This window comes from Thamnophis elegans, chromosome 13 (assembly GCF_009769535.1).
Source record: "Thamnophis elegans isolate rThaEle1 chromosome 13, rThaEle1.pri, whole genome shotgun sequence".
NCBI lineage: Eukaryota > Metazoa > Chordata > Lepidosauria > Squamata > Colubridae > Thamnophis > Thamnophis elegans.
Window position 1 is genome coordinate 21,713,162 of NC_045553.1, and position 20,588 is coordinate 21,733,749.

General features: G+C 45.8%; 1 protein-coding gene across 1 annotated transcript in view; it reads right to left on the reverse strand.

The window, feature by feature from the left end:
* The window catches only part of SNRNP200 (small nuclear ribonucleoprotein U5 subunit 200), a 69,775-nt gene that overhangs the window by 36,978 nt on the left and 12,209 nt on the right, over positions 1-20,588 (reverse strand). Inside the window, exons 11-20 of the mRNA XM_032229010.1 lie at positions 20,312-20,485; positions 19,170-19,307; positions 12,291-12,446; positions 10,251-10,421; positions 9,270-9,463; positions 8,460-8,583; positions 7,309-7,458; positions 6,076-6,186; positions 3,549-3,680; positions 2,537-2,725 (exon numbers count right to left, since the gene is read on the reverse strand). Coding sequence (XP_032084901.1) covers positions 2,537-2,725; positions 3,549-3,680; positions 6,076-6,186; positions 7,309-7,458; positions 8,460-8,583; positions 9,270-9,463; positions 10,251-10,421; positions 12,291-12,446; positions 19,170-19,307; positions 20,312-20,485 — 1,539 coding nt within the window. The remainder of the gene's footprint in view (positions 1-2,536; positions 2,726-3,548; positions 3,681-6,075; positions 6,187-7,308; positions 7,459-8,459; positions 8,584-9,269; positions 9,464-10,250; positions 10,422-12,290; positions 12,447-19,169; positions 19,308-20,311; positions 20,486-20,588) is intronic.

Here is a 20,588-nt window from a genome sequence, read left to right on the forward strand (position 1 = left end):
TGAGTTCAATGTAGAGATATTTTAGACTGTGATTGTCAAAAAGTTATACCATGTATGGGCTCTGGGAAGTCGGGGGGAGGGAAGGGAGGCGGGGATCTAGGGGGAGGGGGGGAGGGGGGAAATATAATATGTGTTAAATTCTAAAGCATGATTGCACTTGTATACTGTGGTTTTTATTAATGTTAGTGTTAAAACAGAACAAACTGAATATATCGGAAAGTAAGAGATACCGAAGGGAGGAGCTGAATGAAAGAAGAAGGAGAGCAGAGAGAGTGAGAGAGAGGAGGAGGAGAAGGAAGGGAGGGAATGGATTAAGAGAGGGAGTGATAGGGTTAGGGTTAGATAGAGGGGGAGGGGAAGTAGGTGTAGAGGGGTATGAGAGAAGGAAGAATGAAAGTTGGAGGGGGATGAAAGAGGGTGTATGGTGGGCTAAGGCGGTATATTGGGTTTGTATTGTAGGGGGCATTCTCTATAAAAGTGAGGGCTGTGTTTATTACTCAATGTTATGTCTCGGTTCCACAGTAAACATGTGATTGTATAGAATGAAATGGAAATAAAAAGATTTGTACCAAAAAAAGGATAAAGTTTACCCCCCAGCTATTTTTGTTAGGTATAATTACTGACTGTACAGCAGTAGAGATTAACTTGATTTTGCACTTGATAACTGCAGCTAGATTGTTGGTGGCGCAATACTGGAAGAAAGATTTGCCTACTATCCAAGAATGGACATTGAAAGTCACAAACTTAGCAGAGATGGCTAAAATATCTGCATATCTTAAGGACTATTCAAATGAGAGATATAAACGAGACTGGAAAAAATGGATTGACTATATTCAAAATAAATATGGGTCTAGGAAATTTCAGACAGCTTACGATTAAAATCAGAAATGATACAAATTGTTTATAGTTAGCCTAGCAAGGAGGAGCTAAGCTCAATTCAAAGACGTTATTAATTTTCTACTTTCTCTTTAAGTATATTTTAAACTGGTTTTGTTAAAGATTTATACCTTGTATTGCTTCTGTGAAGTCAGGGGGCCTGTTGGGGGGGTTGGGGGGGAGGGAGCGGAGTTTACTAAGTTGGAGGAGGGGTGTTGGATTTTAAGGTATTATGATTGTACATGTATACTGCTATTTTTTCTTTTTTATGTATATTGAAATGGAATTATAAATACCATAAAAAAAAAAAAGAATAAAAAGATACAACACTTAGTTATGGTCATAGGGTACAAATAACCAATCTGGAAACAATCTCAATATAAATTGTAAGGATATAAGCAACAAAGTTATAGTCCATTAATCATAAGTGGGAGGAGATGGGTGATAGGAACGCTGTTCCCTTCCCACCAAAGGTGGTTCTTATTTTTCTACTTGCATTTTTTACACCAAGCATCAAGAGGTTTACCACTTGATGCTTGGTGTAGTATTCATCTTGGTGTCAAATCTCTGCTTAACTGGGTGGTGAGAGACCTTCAAATTTCTAGGTTCTATCATATCTCAAGACCTAAAATGGACCCCTAACATCAAAAATGTCATCAAAAAAGCACAACAAAGAATGTTCTTTCTGCCCCAACTCAGGAAGCTCAAACTGTGCAAGGAGTTGCTGATTCAGTTCTACAGAGGAATGATTGAGTCTGTCATCTGCACCTCTGTAGCTGTCGGGTATGGCTCTGCAACCCAACAAGACAGACACAAGAATTCAACCGATATTTAAAACTGCAGAAAAAACAATGGCTACCAACTTGCCTTCCATTGAGGACCTGTACACTGCACAAGTCAAAAAGAGAGCTGTGAAAATATTTACAGATCCCTCACATCCTGGACATAGTTTCAACTCCTACCCTCAAAACGATGCTATAGAGCACCACACACCAGAATAACTAGACACAAGGACAGTTTTTCCCCGAACGCCATCACTCTGCTAAACAAATAATTCCCTCACCACTGTCAAACTATTTACTAAATCTGCACTACTATTAATCTTCTAATAATTCCTATCACCCATCTCCTCCTATTTATGACTGTATGACTATAACTTTGTTGCTTGTATCTTTAGATTTATATTGATTGTTTTCTTAGCATGATTTGATTGCTTATTGGTACCCTATGACTATCATTAAGGGTTATAACTTATGATTCTTGATGAATGTATTTTATTCTCCTTATGTACACTGAGAGCATCTGCACCAAGACAAATTCCTTGTGTATACAATCACACTAGGCCAATAAAGAATTCTATTCTATTTTTTAGCTTTTGGATTGTTTGATGAGCAACATCTACCTACATCTTTTGTAGGTAGATGTTGCTTATCTCTATGCGTCTGTTGATGTCACGTTGTGTAACTATTACTAAACTCCGCCGTAACCATTTATTTATATATTAAAACTGTATTCTGCTGTACTTTATTCCATGCAGAATAGTTTACAAAATGGCACACAAGTGCACCACCTCCCCGTGTTATTCCACATCTTTAAGGTCAGAAGTCTGCCAACGTCGGAGTATTTCTGAATGAACCGGATAGGGGCACCCCATCCTCACCTTGGCATTCTGGACGTTCCCCAGCACAATCTCTGCATTTAGCATATCAGGGAGCCTGGCCACCATCTGGCTCTCGATGGGAAGCTGCTGGTTGAGAAGAGAGAGGTAGTACTGCAGCTCGCCATGGGACGTGATCAGGATGCCCTCGCCCTTTGTGTCATACTGAGGTCTTCCGGCACGACCCAACATCTAAACAAAACACATCACATGTCTTGAGATACAAGGTATAGGTGTCATGCCCCCGTTGGAGCCTGAATCTGTGGGGGAATATGAACGGAACTGGAGCAGACAGAGATCAAGGGGGCGACTTCGGAGGAAAATGGGAAAAGGCAGAGCCGGACAGGGTCATTTAGAATTAGGGTAGCTTGTACACAGTATTAGAGAGGAAGAGGGGCAGGATGAACACGAGAGACAGAGCTCAGGAGAGGAGCAAGGACCACCCCCTCCTAATCCAAGAGCATGGAGAGTAGAGAGAAGGTGAGAACAGAGCAGACTGAGCAGGCTACTCGGGAGGAGAGCACCCCGCCCATCTTCACAAGGCACACTTGGGGGGAGAGATTTTAAGAACATGTTGTGGGGAGGGCCATTTGTTGGGAACAAATGCTGAGTTTTTGAATGTTGAGGGCTGACATTTGAACCTTCTAAGAGTCCTTGCATTCTTTCTGCCTTTCTGACCTAATTACCTAGATCCTTTGCTTCCTGAACTCTCTGATTTGCCCTGCTGGATTTATTGCTGTGAAGCCTTAGGGTACACAGCACAGGGCTGGACTAACTGCAGCCAGAGCCCACTTGAGGAATGTGTGGGGGTTTGTCCTCACTTTGGTCTGGGACTGGCCAGAAACGTGGGAGCGTTCAGGGAAATTTGGAGTAATAAAGGGGTGGTCTGAATTGCCAGCTGTATGCATTATCTCTGTGCCGTGTCCCAGGGCATCACAACAGGGCTTCAAGCATGCCAGATAAATTTCTTGTGGTGAGAAAGAAGGATGGTCTCAACTGGGGAGGGGGATTCTACCTGCAAGATGTCCAGGGCACCCAGCTCAGTCCAGCGCCCTTTCTCAGGACTGTAAATCTGTGTCCCTTTGATGATGACCGTGTGAGCAGGGAGGTTGACACCCCAAGCCAAGGTTGCTGTGGAGACCAGAACCTGTAAAGAGAAGAGATGGCCAAGAGATGAAAAAGATTACCGTATTTTTGGACTATAAGACGCACCATGATTTTGAAGATGTAATTTTTTTAAAAAAGTTTTTGCACTCTGTAGGCCTCCCAAACTCTCTGCATGCCTCATTTGTTGCAAAGGGGGGGGGCATGCAGAGTCTTTGGGAGATTTGTAGAGGGAGCGTAGGTGGGGCTTGGCAGCGTGAAGACGGACTTTCAGGCTGCTCCTGAATGTCCATCTAAATCGGATCATCTGGACGGTTCTTCTTGGACCTAAGCTGTCCCGAAGAGACAGTGAAAGGTAGGGGGAGATCCAGTGGTCCCAGAGACACCCGCAAAGTCTCTGGTGACCCGGGAAAAGCCCCCTTTACCAGCGATCCCGAATCAGCCAAAGGCTACTGAAGCTGCTGACAGCCCTAAATACAAGCGCTGGAGAGAAGCATGTCGTGTTGGTGAGAGTTTTTAAACCTTTTTTCTATGGCAAAGAGAACACCCTAAATTTGGAAATCCAATTTAAAATAAGGCTGACTAGTGAGGAAAGCGGCGAATATAGGTTTGCCAATTGAAGGTCTTTTTTTCGTTTCCCTTTTTATCTCTGGAAGCCGGGTTGGACTTTTTTTTGATAATGTGGATTGCCTTTCTGTGTTTTTCTTTTTCTCTCTGATACTCTTAATTTTGGACCTTGTGGGGACATTGAATTTAAACCTAAAATGTTTTGAAAATGTCTTCTTTTTTCTTAGCCCGCTCTTTGGTAATCTCTGCTATTTTCTAAGAAAAAGTTTTAACGGAAGTTTTAAGTATCGAGAGCTGATACAAGCTAACGCAAGCTAACACTGCCATCTAGTGGACTTGAAACATTGTTACCAAAGGCTTCCCTTGTAAACCATTTGATTGATTAAAACTGAAAGAGCAAGCTTTGTTTACTCAGCTGGAGTCTTTTAGTATCGGGAAACCTACTTTTAGACTAAATAATAAGCAGCAAGGGAAGCTAAGAATGACCTTGGAAAGACTTTTATCTTAGATGGAAAAAAGAAGACTGAATCTATTTGTTCTAGCTTGGTGGCAGTTTTTATACTACTATTATATTATCTTGCTGGGGAGATACTTTTTTTATTCCCCTTGACTTTTTGACTCCCCCCTCCCTTTTTTGTGGCTTGAAGTATCTTTGTTTTTTGCTTTTTATTTTATTTTTTATTTTTGCACTTTTTTCCTTTTGAAGATATTTGGACATCAATGGATGACTTGCTTTAAACTTTGAGCAAATTGGACAGAAGAGTTTTTTTCTTTTCCTCTCCCTCTTTCTTCTCTTTTTTACTTCTTTACCTTTCTTCTTAAGTGAGATTCTCACTCCTTCCTCCCCCCTCTTTTTCTTTCGCCCTTCTCTTATTTTGTTTATAATCCTCTCATCTTTATAAATTGTTGTCTAAACCTTTGTGATATTAACTGCACTAGAATATAAAGGGGAAAAAAACTTAGAATATGAGTAGAAAAGTAACTCCTGTTGGTTCTACAGTGACAACCCCTGCCTCCTCACCTGCGGGAGGTCAGAGATCAATACAGTCAATGCTGCAGCAAGAAAAGGAGAAAGGAGTAAACTTAGAGGCAATCATGCAAGCGATACAGAAATTGCAAGCAGGAGTAGATAGCAAGGATGAAAAGCTAGATACCATTGTAAAGAAGTCTGAGAATATAGAAAAAAGAAGAGAGACAATAGAACAACAAAATCAAAGCAAAGCATAGTACAAAAAGTTGACAAAATGGAAGGAAAAATGGAAAATATGCACAACTGGATGATGAAATATGAAGACAGGATTCAAAAAATTGAAGGAAAAATTCAAGAAGGAGAGAAGAAAGCTGAGAAGTTAGACAATAGACTCAGCGACATGGAAAGGGAGACCAGTGGAATATTAAGATGGGAGATGGATAGGTCTGAATTTTTCTTAAGATTTCAAAATATAGAAGAAGAAAGAGGAGAGAATCTAGCACAGATAATATCTGAGATATTGACAAATGTAGTGGAGATATCCCAAGAGAAGATGATGGATGGCATAGATGAAGCGTTCTGAGTACATACAAGATATGCAATGAGAAATGCTCTTCCAAGGGAGATTTGTAGAGTGCTCCTGGGGGGGCAAAAACGGACTATTTTTTCACTTGTTTTTGCCGTCTCCATCCCCCCAGGAGCACTTTGCAAGCCTCCCAAACCCTCTGCACGTCCATTTTTGCAAAAGGGGCAGGGTTTCAGTTGGCCAAAAATGCTGTATTCAGTGTATGACTGGCTGGCTGGGGAATTCTGGGAGTTGGAGTCCACCAGGCTTAAAGTTGCCAAGGTTGGAGACCCCTGTTTTAGGAAATTTGTTATTCCAGGAAGTGGAATGCCGTACCTGAATATGTTTATCTGCAAACAAATCTTCCACCAACGTTCGATCCACTCTAGTCATGCCTGCATGGTGAATGGCAAATCCATAGGGGAGCAGGTCTTTAAGTTCCAAATTCTGTGTACGGGAGGAAACAGCAATGTTTGTTAGAAGGCAAAGAAGAAAATTCTCCCCAATTCATTGCCAACGGTAGCAGCATTTGGAAAAAGCCAAGAAGATTTGCTAGGTGCCCACCCACCACCCATTCAAGGACTCATGATGGCTTGCTTTGCGTGCCAGTCCAAGGGATCGGCTGACTTTGGATACTAAGAAATAAGTACAATTTTCTGTTGAAAGTCTAAAAAAAGAGCAGAAGTTGCATCTTTTAGAAACATTAGCTCTATCTCCTTGTCCTTGACCTTTTGTAATACAGGTAGTCCTCCTTACAACCATAAGGGAGCCCAGGATTTCTATTGCTGAAGACAGTTGTTAAGTGAGTTTTGCCCCATTTTACGAGCTTCTTGCCACAGTGGTTAAGTAAAGTGACCTGGTTGTTAAGTAGATCTTGCCTGTAACTTTGTTGCTTGTATGCTTACAATTTATATTGATAGTTTCCTGATTGCTTATTTGTACCCTACGACTATCATTAAATGTTGTAGCTTATGATTCTTGACGAATATATCTTGTCTTTTTAAGTACACAGAGAGCATCTGCATGAAAGACAAATTCCTTGTGTGTCCAATCACATTTGGCCAATAAAGAATTCTATTCTGTTCTGTTTTGTTTTGTTCTGTTCAGTTCTGTTCTATTCTATTCTAATCCTATTCTAATCTAATCTAATTCTAGTCTATAGAATATATCGTGTCTTTTTATGTACACTGAGTGCATATACACCAAAGACAAATTCCTTGTGTGTCCAATCACATTTGGCCAATAAAGAATTCTACTCTATTCTATTCCATTCCATTCCATTCTTCCCCACTGAAGAGCAGTTCCAAGGTCACATTGGAATGCAGGACCAACCAATCCATAAAGACAGGGACAATTTATATTTAGATAACACCTAATCACAGATAATGCATTTAGTCAAATGTGCTTTTGGCAAACCTATGGCCTGGAAAGTCTTTCTTTTCTAACTGATCAAACCAGGGGACACGTGTAATTTGCCTTCGTTTGGACTTATTACTTTACTTGGGTGTTTTGTCCAAAGCCTCTTTTTTTTCCCCCAATCGGCATGAAAAAGTGTTGGAAAATAAGCACCTTGCACTGCTCGGCTTCTGTCCTCAGGACCTCCGTGGAAGCAGAGCCCTCTCGCAGGAAGAGGCCCAGCGTGTCTTTCTCCAGGCACATATCTCGGATGGCTCGTGCTGTCTTCCCCGTCTCCTTTCGGGAGTGGACGAACACAAGCACCTGGTTTCAAAACATCAGAAACAAAACTGTTAAAATCGGAGTTGGCCATAGCAGCACTGAGTTTCCGTGAAGAACCCTAGAGAGAGGGATGAAGACGAACGAGGCACCGAGAACGAGTAAAAGAGAAAATCTGCACCAAAGAATCAGAGGTGTTTCTCACAATGTGTCCATCTGGTTTTGCAATCCCTTTGTTATTTTTTTAACATTTTTTTATTAGATTACAGAATAAAATACAAAGATAAAAAACAAAAAGCATGAAAGCGAATAATAGGCCACTGTGGGGAGGGGAAGGGGAAAGTGAGAAGGAAGAAAGAAAGAAAAAAAAACTTCTGACTTCTGTTGCAGTAGAATGAAGCATTAACATCAAACCTCAATTTTTTACTTTTCCAAATATAAACTAGCCATTTCTATGGCAACAAATCGATCTGATCAGTAAAGCTCCAAATCAAAGTTTCATTTTTTCCAACCTCGAGCAAAGTCCAGAAACAGTTCCATGCAGCAAGAAAAGTATTTACTGTATTTTTCGGAGTATTAAGAAGCACCTTTTTCCCTCAAAAGAGGCTAAAAATCTGGGTGCGTCTTATACACTGAATACACATTTTCTTTGCCTCCAGAAACCCCACCCCTTCACCAAAATGGCCGTGCAGAGCCTTTAAGAGGCTTTCAGAGTATTCCTGGAGGCTGGGGAGGGCAGAAAAACGGCCCGTTTTTTGCTCAATTCTGCCCCCACTCCACCCCCAGGAGCACTCTATAAGCCTCCTAAAGGCTATTCATACCTTTTTTTTAAAAAAAAGAAATAGGCCCATTTTTGCAAAAAACGAGCCATTTTTCGGAGGTGCAGAATGCAAAAACTTTTTTAATTTGCCTCTTCAAAATCTTGGTACATCTTATACTCCGAAAAATACATTATATTATTTTCTTCGATCAAAATGGTCAATTTACCTTCATTATCAACAAGATTAAATCCACGTGAAAACGAAAGAAAGTCGAACCCATCCTACCTGGTTCTTCCCAGCATGCTCCATGATCTTCTCATAGACAATTTCATTCATAATCTGAAAGCGCTTGATCGCTTTTTTCTCTGTAATTCCTACGTAAGTCTGCTCCAGGGGAACCGGGCGAAAGCTATAAGGAGATGGGCAAAATTACGAGAGCTCAAGATGACAACAGTTGGCCTTGAAAATCGTAAATCAGAGGTGTAAATATCTGTTTATATCCAAGATATAAACAGATATTTGACAGAAACAGGGCAACCAATATTATATTTTTATACCTTTATCTCAGGAATTACTGTCTTCTACATCATAAAAAAGTCACTGGTGGTTAAGGCACCAGGCGAGAAACCAGAAGATGGTAAGTTCTAGTCCCGCCTTAGCCATGGAAACCAGTTAGGTGACTTTGGGCCTTAGGTCCCTCACTCTCAGCCCAAACCACCTCACGGGGTGGTTGTGGGGTAAATAGGGGGAGGAAGGTGTGTTGAATATGTTCACAGCCTTGAGTCATTTGCAAAACTAATAAAGGGGGGATATAGATAGATAGATAGATGGATGGATGGATGAGGGAGGGAGGGAGGGGTAGATAGATATTTTCTTAAAAGTTTAAGTCTTCACATTAAATGACAGCATTTAGTTGCTGTTCCCCTCCAAGTGGCAGCCTCTATTGGCCTCTATTATGGATTGCATAGTTTTTGTGTGTCAGGCTATGCAGAATCATCTGAAATTGGGCAGTTTAGGGTTCTGCTAGACACACAGATGTCACACACTGCATGTTCAGTACATGCAGTGACATGACTGCCACCTTCCATCAAATACCTGTTGTCAAAGTAGAACAGTCCTTTGGTGGGTTCCACCCTCAGGAAGGTAGCCACATCCTCGTAGTTCGGAAGGGTGGCACTCAGTCCAACCAGCCGTACGTCCTCCTGGGTCATCTCGATGTTGCGGATAGTTCTGGCCACCAAGGCTTCCAGAACTGGCCCCCGGTCGTCATGGAGAAGGTGAATTTCATCCTGCCCATAGGAGAAAGGGTGACTTCCATGCATAGCAAACAAAGGGAAGTACAGGTGCCAAGAGCCATACTGGTGGCACTGTGGTTAGAGGGTGGTATTGCAGACTAACTCTGCCCACAGCCAGCAGTTTGATCCTGACCGGCTCAAGGTTGACTCAGCCTTCCATCCTTCCAAGGTGGGTCAAATGAGGACCCAGATTGTTGGGGGCAAGAGGCTGACTCTGTACATTGCTCAGAGAGGGCTTTAAAAACACTGTGAAGCAATATATATCTGAGGTATTCTTTCCCTTCCCTCTCTCCCTCCTTCCTTCCCTCCCTCCCAGTGGTTAAAATGCATTGCAGGCTAATTCTGCCCAAGGGCAGCAGTTTGATCCTCCTTCCAAGGTTGGTCAGAGGAACCAGATTGTTGGGGCTAACATGCTGACCTTGTAAACCGCTTACATAGGGCTGTAAAACCCTCTGAAGCCGTATATAAGTCTAAGTGCTATTACTACCTTCCTTCCTTCCCTCCCTCCCTCTCAGTAGTTAAAATGCAGTAATGCAGGCTAACTCTGCCCACAACCAGGAGTTCAATCCTCCTTCCATCCTTCCAAGGTGGATCAATTGAGGACCCAGGTGGTTGGGGACAAGAGGGTGACCTTGTAAATTGCTTAGAGAGGGCTGGAAGACACTGTGAAGCGGTATATAACTCTAAGGGCTACTGCTATTCCAATGGACCACATTGCCACAGGTGAAGGATGCCTGAATCCCGTCTGGTCCCAACAAGAAGTTTCAGAGAGTCAACTCACCAAGATAATGAGGCGCACCAACTGGGTATAGGTGCGCTCCCCTCCTTTGCGAGTGATGATGTCCCATTTCTCTGGGGTGCAGACGATGATCTGAGTAGCGTTGATTTCTTCTTTGCACAACTGGTGGTCACCAGTCAGCTCCGCCACCGTAATCCCATAAGTGGCCAAGCGCTACAAGGAGGAAGGGAACGGGCACTCAATAATGAATGACCCAATTTTTGAAACATGCCACGTTCATTTCAAAATCAGATTAAAGCTGCACCACCCAGAGACCACAATAACGTTTACCTCCTTAGTCTGCTCCTGCAGCTATTTTGGCTTTAGCTACCGTATTTTTCGGAGTATAAGATGCACCTCGCTTTTGGGGAGGAAAACAATTTTCCCTTTTTGCTGCAAGATGATAAATTGCCAGAAGGCCAAAGGGTGGATGGGGCTACATTCAATGTATAAGACGCCCCCAAATTTTCACTGTCGGAGGGGGGGGGGGCGGGAAGGTGTGTCTTATACTCCGAAAAATACAGTAAGTGATGAACGAGGGATTTTGAGTGTTGACTTTTATGCTTTTATACTGGCTTTGAAGCATTTTGGGGGACATTTTAGACCATCTTAAGCCCATTAGGATTTGGGCAAACCATCAATATCATAAAATAATGAGTGCAGTGGCCTAGAGGGGGAGCTCTCGCCTCAGAATCAGGAGGCTGTGAGTTCGATCCTAGGTAGAGGCAGACATTTCTCCCTCTGGGCATGTTGAGAATGTATCTGCTGAATATAACTCTGCATTGGTGACAGGAAGGGCATCCAGCCAGTAAACATTCAGCTCCATTCATCTGCCCCCACCTCACCCCGCAAGGGATTACGGGGTCATTAAACGATGAACATCGATATCATAAAATAATGAAGTAAATATAAAATATAGCTGGTCCTCGCTTTAGCAACCACTGCTTCAGCAAATAAATGTGCAGCAATGTGTCAGGCCAGTAGCCATCATTTCTTATGGATCTCAGGCCTGCCGCACTTTCTATTATTTTACTGTGCATTTTCTATTGTGGGAAAATGGGAGAGGGAATTGTACGGAGTTAGATGATATGTAGCCATAACAACATTCTTTGTAGAAAGGCAAGGTCATCCTTTGTCTTTGTACCTCTGCACCTGACCAGAACAGGTTGGGTGGAACTGCCAGCATGGCAGTGAGAGATTGGAACATGTGATGGACTTGTGGGTGTGGGGGCAAGGTCTTGAACTTTCAACTGGGTGGGGAAAACCGGGAAGCTTTCAGATTCGGGTTTTTCCAGATGTGCCAACATGGCTCCCTTCATCAATTGGAACTTTGAGCAATCCTTCGCCTTGGACTCTGATTTACTTTTGGATGCCATTTGGAACCCTGACACAATGATGGGCAATTGGTACCAGCTCTCGTACTTAAAAGGGTCACAACATCCCCACAGTCATCTGACTGCCAATTTCAACTTCCTTTACCAGCCTTCTACAAGCAAAGTCGATGCAAAAGTTGGCAACAGGTTGCAAAGGGTGAAAGGAATGGGACAGTTGGCCAGGCCAACTCACTGTGAGACAACTGGCCATGGCCAACACACCACTGGACAACCTAACAATTCAATTTAATTTTCAAAGTAAAAATTAATTTTTGCCATTTCATTCAGTCCTTCCTTTTGCTTCCTTTAATGATTCTATTCCACCATTTCTTTGACATTAGTGTAACTATTGCCACACAGTCTATTGACCCGTGGCGAGTTGGTCATCCTATGCAGGATTGTCAATTGCCAACATGGTATTTCAAAGCCTGACACCTTTTCCATAAGGTCATTTATCTGTCTTCCTAAGTCTAGACATTTAGTGAAACCATTTGGCTTTCCCCTGGGAATTGATGCCAAAGTTGTTGGGCAGATGTTGTGCAGGGGCCATTGGGGGGCAACAGCGCATTGGATAGCTGTTAAGACTTAGCACAACTGGTAGGCCTCCCACGGTCCCAGCGGTGCTCCATTCGTGTGCATGTTTTCCATGAACTCAGAATCAACTTCTTACCTTTCCAAAGCTGCCCACCATCTCCTGCACCAGGGACCTCATAGGTGCGATGTAGATAATTTTGAAGTCATCAATGTTGATCGTCCCGTCCAGATTGATGTGCTTTCCGATCTCCCGCAGCATGCACATCAAAGCCACGTTGGTCTTCCCGGCACCCTGGATTATGAGAGAGAGTCAGAGAGCAGCAAATCCTCATTCCTCTGTGACACCCCCCTCTAAAACCCCTGCCCCATAGAACGCACAGACAACTTTCCAAGGAGAAGACAAGAGATTCAGGATTCTTTTATTGATTGATTAGCCCTTGGGCCATATCAAAGTGCAAAGTTCCGGAAACAAATTATTAACTAAAATTTGATAAAAGCAACTTAAAATGGAATTGACCGTTCACTTACCTGAACGGTCCTTTTATGTGCGCTGCGAGGGGAATCCAAGCATGGGTTAACTTTGTCCATTAGCCTAGAAACTGAGATATGCAAATTGATGGCCACGCCTCCTCTGACTGGACTGGTTCAGTTTTGTACGAAGTTTCAGCAGATTCGAGAGATGCAAAAGGAAGTCTAGAAATCAAGGCAAGTCAGGATGTAATCGGAGAAAGGTAGCTCCAGGGGCAGAACAGCTGAAGCCGAGGGCGGGTTTGGATTTCCCTCGCAGCAAACATAGAAGGACTGTTCAGGTAAGTCAATGGTCATTCTCCTATGCGCTGTTTGGGGAATCCAAGCATGGGACATGCCAAAGCAATAGACTTCAGGGGCGGGAGCGAGGCTGGTCTGGTGCCGTAGCCGAAGAAGCTACCCTTTGCAGCATGCACTGTCCAAACGATGCCTCAGCCGAGGCATAAACGTCCACCTTGTATTGACGGATAAAGGGTGACGGCGATGACCAGGTCGCTGCCCTGCAGATGTCCTCTTCCGAGGCTTGCATTGCCCAGGCCGCCATCATGACAGCACTTCTGGTGGAAGGGGGAGTGATGCGACTGGGAACCAGTCGGGACTGACAGTCGTAGGCGAGGGTAATACACGCCTTCAGCCAGCAGCCGATAGCATGAGATGATGCCTTCTGGCTCATGGTGGCTGGTTGGAAAGAGACGAACAGGGCCTCCATCCTTCTGAACAATGCCGTGCGTCACACGTAGCGGCAAAGTGAACGACAGACGTCAAGGTGATGCCAAAGCCATTCCCGGAGGTGAGATGGATATGGGCAGAAATCCAGGAGAGTGATCTCTTATGACCTGTGGAACCACGAGTTGACTTTTGGAAGAAAGGTTGGGTCCAAACGTAAGATGACTCTGTTCGGATGAAAGATGCATAGGTCATCCTGGACGGAGAGCGCTGCCAACTCAGACACATATCTGGCCAATGTGATGGCTACTAAAAAGATAGTCTTTAAGAGTCAGTAATCTGAGGGAGATGGTCCGAATAGGTTCGAATGGAGCAGCAGTGAGGGCCTTGAGCACCAGGGAGAGGTCCCAGTGGGGTAGCAATGAATGATGGGTGGACTAAGGTTCGCCGCTCCCTTCAGGAAGGCCCGCACCCCTCGGTGTTGTGATAGGGGGTGGCCCCACCACCAATCACGGTAGACAGAGCCGCAATTTGACGGCAGAGGGTGTTAGGTGTTAGCCCTTTGTCCATGCCCATCTGTAGGAAGTCTAATATCTGCAGTATAGTTGCCTCGGTTGGGTCCGCACCTGTTGCTCGACACCATCTGCAGAAGGTGCGCCAGGTAGCCTCGTAGATGCGGGTTGTTGACGGGTGGCAAGCTGCCTGGATCATGAAGATGACTTTGTCAGAGAAATGCTGTTGACTCAGGATCGCTCGCTCACATGCCACACGGCTAACTGTAATAGCTGTTGATTCAGATGGATGAGGGCTCCTTGTGAGAGGGATATCCGGTCGTCCGGAATTTTCCATGGGCGTGAGATTGACAGATGGATGAGGTCGGCATACCAGGGACGTCGGGCCACATCGTTGCGACCAGTAGTACCTCTGCCCGTTCAGCTAGAACCTTCTGGATGACCAGCAGTAGAATTGGTAGGGGCGGGAAGGTATAAAGGAGGCCCTCTGGCCAAGGGCTTCAGAGAGCGTCGGTGCCTTCCACTCCTGGCACCTGGAACCTGGTGTAGAATCGCGGCAAGTGTGTGTTGTCAGGTTGAGCAAACAGGTCCACCTGTGGTTGCCCAAAGCGGCGGGAAAGCTCTTGGAACAGCGCTGGGTGTAACCACCACTCCACCTGATCCACCATGGCCATCTTAACCAATCCGCTTGGACGTTTGCAGTGCCCAATATATGTTCCGCTCGGACTGACAAGATGGTTCTCCGCCCAGTAGTGCAGACGTTCTGCTTCCATCATCAGAGATTTGGATCACATGCCCCCCTGGCGATTGACATGCGCCTGAGGCCACGTTGTCAGTGAGTATCAGCACATGATTGGAGGTCATCAGATCTCAAAACTCGCGGAGGGCTAGGCGGATAGCACTTAGCTCCAGCCAATTGATGCTGTTCCTCAGCTCCCGGGTGGTCCAACGACCTTGAGCCACTCAATCCAGGGCATGGGCTCCCCACCTGAATTGGCTCGCAACTGTTGTAACTATGATCCGCTCCGGTTCCTTGAACAGGCATCCCTTGAGGATGCGGGCCGACATCCACCAAGGGACACTTGGTCGATAAGTGAGTCCTGGTCTGAGAGTGACTGGTATGAGCCCTTTGAAAGGGGAGGAGAAACCACTGAAGTGGTTGTGCGTGGAACCTCGCCCAAGGGACAATGTCTATGCAAGATATCATCTTCCCTAGAAGTTGGGACAACACAGCGAGGGAAGGTGACCTCTGATTGAGCACTTGCCTCACCAGGAACCGCAGGCTCTGTTGGAGAGAGATGGGTGCAGGTGGCTCTTTGGGAAGTTCAGTACAAAGCCGTGATCTTGCAAGGGGTCGATCATCAGCTGTAGATCACAATAAGCCTGGTCCCGGAAAGACAATAAGACCATGTTGTTGTCTAGATAACAATTGATTCTTACTGAAACTGACCTCAGCGAGGCTGCGATCACTTGGTGGCAATTTGGTGAAGGTTCGCGGGGCCAATGATAGGCCGAATGGCAGGGTGCGGTACTGGAAATGACGCCCTGCAAAGTGGAAGCACAGGAACCTTCGATGGGCTGGATGTATCGGCACGTGTAGGTATGCCTCCTTGATGTTGATGGAAGTGAGGAGATCACCTTGGCGAATGCACGCTAGAATGCTTTTGAGCGGTTGCATTTTGAATTTTTGGTACTTTAGATAGAAGTTGAGCCATTTCAAGTCTAGGATGGCCCGCCATCCTCCCGAGCTCTTGGGAACTAGGAAGAGTATGGAGTAAAATCCTAGACCCTCCTGCCCTCATAGCACCTGTTCTATGGCATTGATGGAAATGAGGTGCTGAATCTCAGTCTCCATCAGGCACCTTTTTACCTGGCACCTGGGAACCGGTCTGAAGAGCCCAGGCACCCGAGGTTGTGGCTTCCCATTCGTGGGGGAAGGTAGTCAAGCGCCCACCAATAGGGCCAACCTCGAGCGAGTCACCGGTACCTACGAAAGGACTGGTTGTTGGCGCCACCAAAAGGCCGCCGGGCCTGGGTCTGCTGTTGGTGCTGGTGCCTATCTCTGTCCCTAGTATTGGCTCTGTCCTGAAACTTGTCTTGAGACTGAGAAAAGGATCTATTAGATAAAGGGGTATAGGGAAGGGGGGAGTACCCCGACTCCCCAACACGAAAGGGCTGCCTTCGAGGATACAGCTGTTGCCTCCTAGCGGTCAAAGGGAGCACCTTTCGCTTATCCCTTGTCTCAATCAGTATAAGGTCTAGTGCCGCTCCAAAGAGGGAACCGCCCTTGAAGAGGGTAGATGCAAGGCGCCATTTAGAGCGTATGTCCACCTGCCAGTGGCATAGCCATAAGAGGCGACGAGACGCTATGTTGGATGCCACAGCTCGGGATGTGAACTTGGCCGCATTGAGTGTGGCATCAGAGGAGAATTCTAAGGCTGCCACCAGTTTGACGACATTCTGATGAAGTCGCAAATCCTCTGGAGCTAACCTCTCCTGTAGCTGTGCTAACCAGACTAAAGAAGTTCTATTGCAGAACGAGGCCACCATAGCGGCACACAATGCCCAGGCAGCCGCCTGGTGTGTTTTACGAATAACTAGCTCTGCCTTGCAGTCCTCACCCTTCAAACCCTCTGAGATTTCGGATGGAATGAGAGCTGGGGAAGCCAAGGCCGCTATCGGAGGATCGACAATGGGAAACTGCAAGATGGCATCTAATTCCGGTGTGGAAGCGTAAAGCTTCCTGTCACCATTGCTAAGAGGCGAGATCGTGGTGGGCTGGGACCATTGTTTTTGGATCACGTCCAAAAACAATTTGGCCAATGGAATAGCTTCCTGCTCTTGTACTTGTTCGGCGAACATGTGTTCCGTGGGGTCAAGACCCACTTCAGTGCTGGCCTGGGTGGTTGCTCCCCCCAAATTGGAGATGGCCTTGGCCTTATAAAATAGGGATTTAAATAGGGCCGGTCTGAAGAGGCCCGAGAAGGGATCAGACCTTCATCATCCGATAACTCTAGATCCAAAATTTCACCTTCCTCCCCCAAAACAGATCCCTCGCTGTAGATGGAAGGCAGGGGAGAAGGGGAATCAGCCTGAGAGGTGGCTCCACTTTTGGCAGAAATCAAGTTCCTAGAGCGCTGACTTCTACGCTGTAATTCTGCATCCACTCCCCTAGATATGGCAGTGGCAATCATGTCCCTGAACCCAGGGGAGAGGTCAAATTCTGAATTGTCCTCCAGTCTGCTGCCAGAGGCAGTACGGGTAAAGGTGGCTGGGGCCCCTGATCGGGAAGGAGCCGGGCCTAGGCTGGACTCAGAAGGAGCAGATGAGCCCTGAAAGCCTGAGTCAGGTCCTTCAGTGGTTAAGTCCTGAGGGATAGGGAAGTCTGGGGACCAGCCCTGAATCCCAGTTAAGCTGGAGGTAGAAAGCCCCTCAGGCAGCAAGATGGGAGGTGGCCTGGGGGTTGAGGGATTCTTAGACACATTCTTAGTTTTACTGGCACGCTTAGTGGCCCTGGCAGGAGCCGCTAAAGTGGCACGGTATCTGTGGCTGGCAGCCCTGGTGGTGGTTCTACCCACTCTGGCTGAGGCCCCAGTGGCATCGGAGGACAACTGAGGGGAGGTGGAAGTCCCAGCGCTGCCCCTGGTAGTAGAACGATCCACCATGCTAAACTAGGTTGAAAGTGCTCAAGCTCACATTCAATGATAGACCAAATGCCAATCGCAATTGAAGCAGGAGGCTGCAAGAGATCAAGCGTGTGCTCCGGTAGAATGGTGACGAACCGACCTCCGTGGAGCAAGAAAGCTGGTGATTTTACGTCATTGTGGTGGGAAAATGAAACCGCGCCCAGCCTATTTTTCGGCGTGAAATGGACTCCAAAATGGCCACCACGACTAACAGCGATGGTGGGAAATTCAAATTTGCCGGGAAAAATGGCCGCCGTCAGAATGGAGAAAGCCAGCCTCCTAATTTAACAGCAACCGCAGCCGCGGTTTTCAGAGGCACTCGATGGCCGAGGTGAAGATAGCGAACCCAGCTATATGATGACAGGGCATCCAGATTCCATGTGTCACAAGGCAAACCTCGGGAAAACGGCGGACAGCGGGTAGAGTGGCCAGCGTGGGGCGGCGAACCAATCCCCAACCACGGCAAGACAAATGAAGGCGGCGAACCGACCTTCCAACAAATATCAGCGAAGCGACTCTGCTTCCAAGGAAAAAGGTTCCCTGGCTCCAAAGGCTCCAGGAACGCCAACATCCAATTGCTACCTTAAACAAAAGGAAACGAACCTATATGCAGAGTTATCTGATGCTCCGTGGAAAGAGCTCAAGCTGTTACACAAACAGAGTTCTAAGGAAATCCAAGCTGAATAATAATAATGATTAATTTTGTCTAATAACCTAGAAAGAAATGTTTTTGCGTCTCTTTAGGCTGGACTGAGTTAAAAAAACTGAACCAGTCCAGTCAGAGGAGGCGTGGCCAACAATTTGCATAACTCAGTCTCTAGGCTAATGGACAAAGTTAACCCATGCTTGGATTCCCCAAGCAGCACACAGGAGAATGGAATAAAATACAATTTAAAATGCAGTTGGAATAAAATACAATCTAAAATGAAATTGGAATAGAATACAATAATTTAAGTTATAGATAAAATTAGCTGAATACCCGTGCTCCGCTACAAAACTATGTGATCGGGTTTGATAAATCAACATAGCTTGAAAAGTTATAAGTAGTTATGATTGGCCTCTCCTCTCCCCTTCTCTCCCTCAGGCTGGCCCCACAGAGGCCTCTCCTCTACTCTCCCCCTTCTCTCCCTTTAATGTGGGGAGGGGGAGTAGAACGTCTAAACTCCCAGTTCACAGGCCGGATAAGTCATGTGTTGGCCACCCCCATGTGGCAGTTGGAACAGAGTTCTTTTCAGGTGCGGAGGGGGAGTAGAACGTCTCATTCCTTAGCACCAGAGTATGTTAATAATAATATAAGAAATACTAATGATCTGATGGTCATTTTGAAAAATCCTTTCTTAGCAAACATCGAGAAGCCAAGAGGAATATATGTACCAAATTTCAAGTTTGTAGGCTTTATAGTTCTGGAGATTTTATGATGATGCGTGAGTGATATTTATATATATAGATATGATAAAATTATATTTGGGTGTCATGAAAAATCAAGAGAGCACCCTTTGCCATCCCAAGGTGTTCTGGGCTACAACTCTCACCAGAACTACCCTGGGTGGGTTTGAGAGCGTGATTTTAACTCATCAGAGAGTGGGAAAAACTCAGATAGGGGAAAAGAAAGTTGACACTTGCCGTGGGTGCACACAGTAGCAGATTCATGTCTGTCTCGAGCGCAGCGCGATAGAGTTTGCTCTGAATCCTGTTCAGGGTTTTGAACCCTTCAAATCCAGCCTGAGCATATTTTGGGAGCTTCTCCACAGGAACAAGTTGCTGAGGAAGATGACAAAGGAAGAACAGATGTGACCATGATGCCAAAACAGAGGCCAGCGTTCCTAGTAACGCACCTATTGAAAGCAGAATTCCGAGGCAGGTAGAATTCCTCAAAGAACAGGTTTATTAGATACATCATGTCGGCACAGCCAGTGAAAACCGACTCTGAAAGTTCCCACGGTTTTTACCAAATTAAAAAAATAAAAAGTTGCCCCTCCCCCAATGTCACCAGTCACATTGTCCAATGAAGGTGCTGGCAGGTTGCTTGGTCATTTCTCCCGTCCTCTCCCACCCACCTGTTAATATTGTTAGCAAGACCCCACCTAGAGTACAGTACCCAGTTTTGGTCACCACACTCTTAAAAAAAAAAGATGTTGAGTGCAGAGAAGAGCAATCAGGATGATGAGGGGACTGGAGGCTAAAAATATACGATGAACAATTGCTGGACCTGGGCCTGGCTAGTCTAGTGAAGAGAAGGACCAAGAGAGACAGGAGAGCATCTTCCAATATTTGAGGAGCTGCCAAAGAGAAGGGGGGGGGGGTCAAGCTATTTTCTAAAGCACCTGAAGGAGCAACGGATGGAAACTGAGCAAGGAGAGATTCAACCTGGAAATAAGAAGGAATTTCCTGACAGAACAATCCACCTATGGAACAGAAGTTGCCTTTGGAAGTTGTGGGAGCTTCATCCCTGGAAGCTTTCAAGAAGAGACTGGGCTGCCATCTGTCAGAAATGGTGTAGGGGTCCTGCTTGGGCAGGGGGTTGGATTAGATGACCTACAAGGTCCCTTCCAACTCTGTTAATCTGTATCTGTATCTAATATGGCCTTGGTCCCCACAGGAAAAAATATTGTTTTGATGGATCAGTTATTCTGTCTACTTCTCCAGCCCTCCCTTCCCCTTCTCAGGGCTTGTGGCAACTTTGAGGCAGCAAAAGATGGCTCCAGCCAGGTCCGTTTCGGAGTTGACAACAGAGGCCCCAGCAGGGAAATGCGAGGGTGGCTCACCTCTTCCGATCCGAAGGGCTTGGGCTTAAGAGCAGGGACATGGACTTCCTCGTAGCCTTTGCGCTGTTTGCGGAACGAGCCATCGGGCAGTTGGCACCGCTTGTTGGCCATGAAGTGGCTTCCTTGGGCAAACACCAGGTCTTCCAGGTCCAACACTTGCCGAGGGGCCAGGGCCTGGGATTAAAGAAGACCACCGGGGTCAAATGTCACTGGGACAGAAGGCTTTAGATATAGGGAGAGAAAATGAAGGCATCAAGCCGGCCTGAAGGTTCCCCCA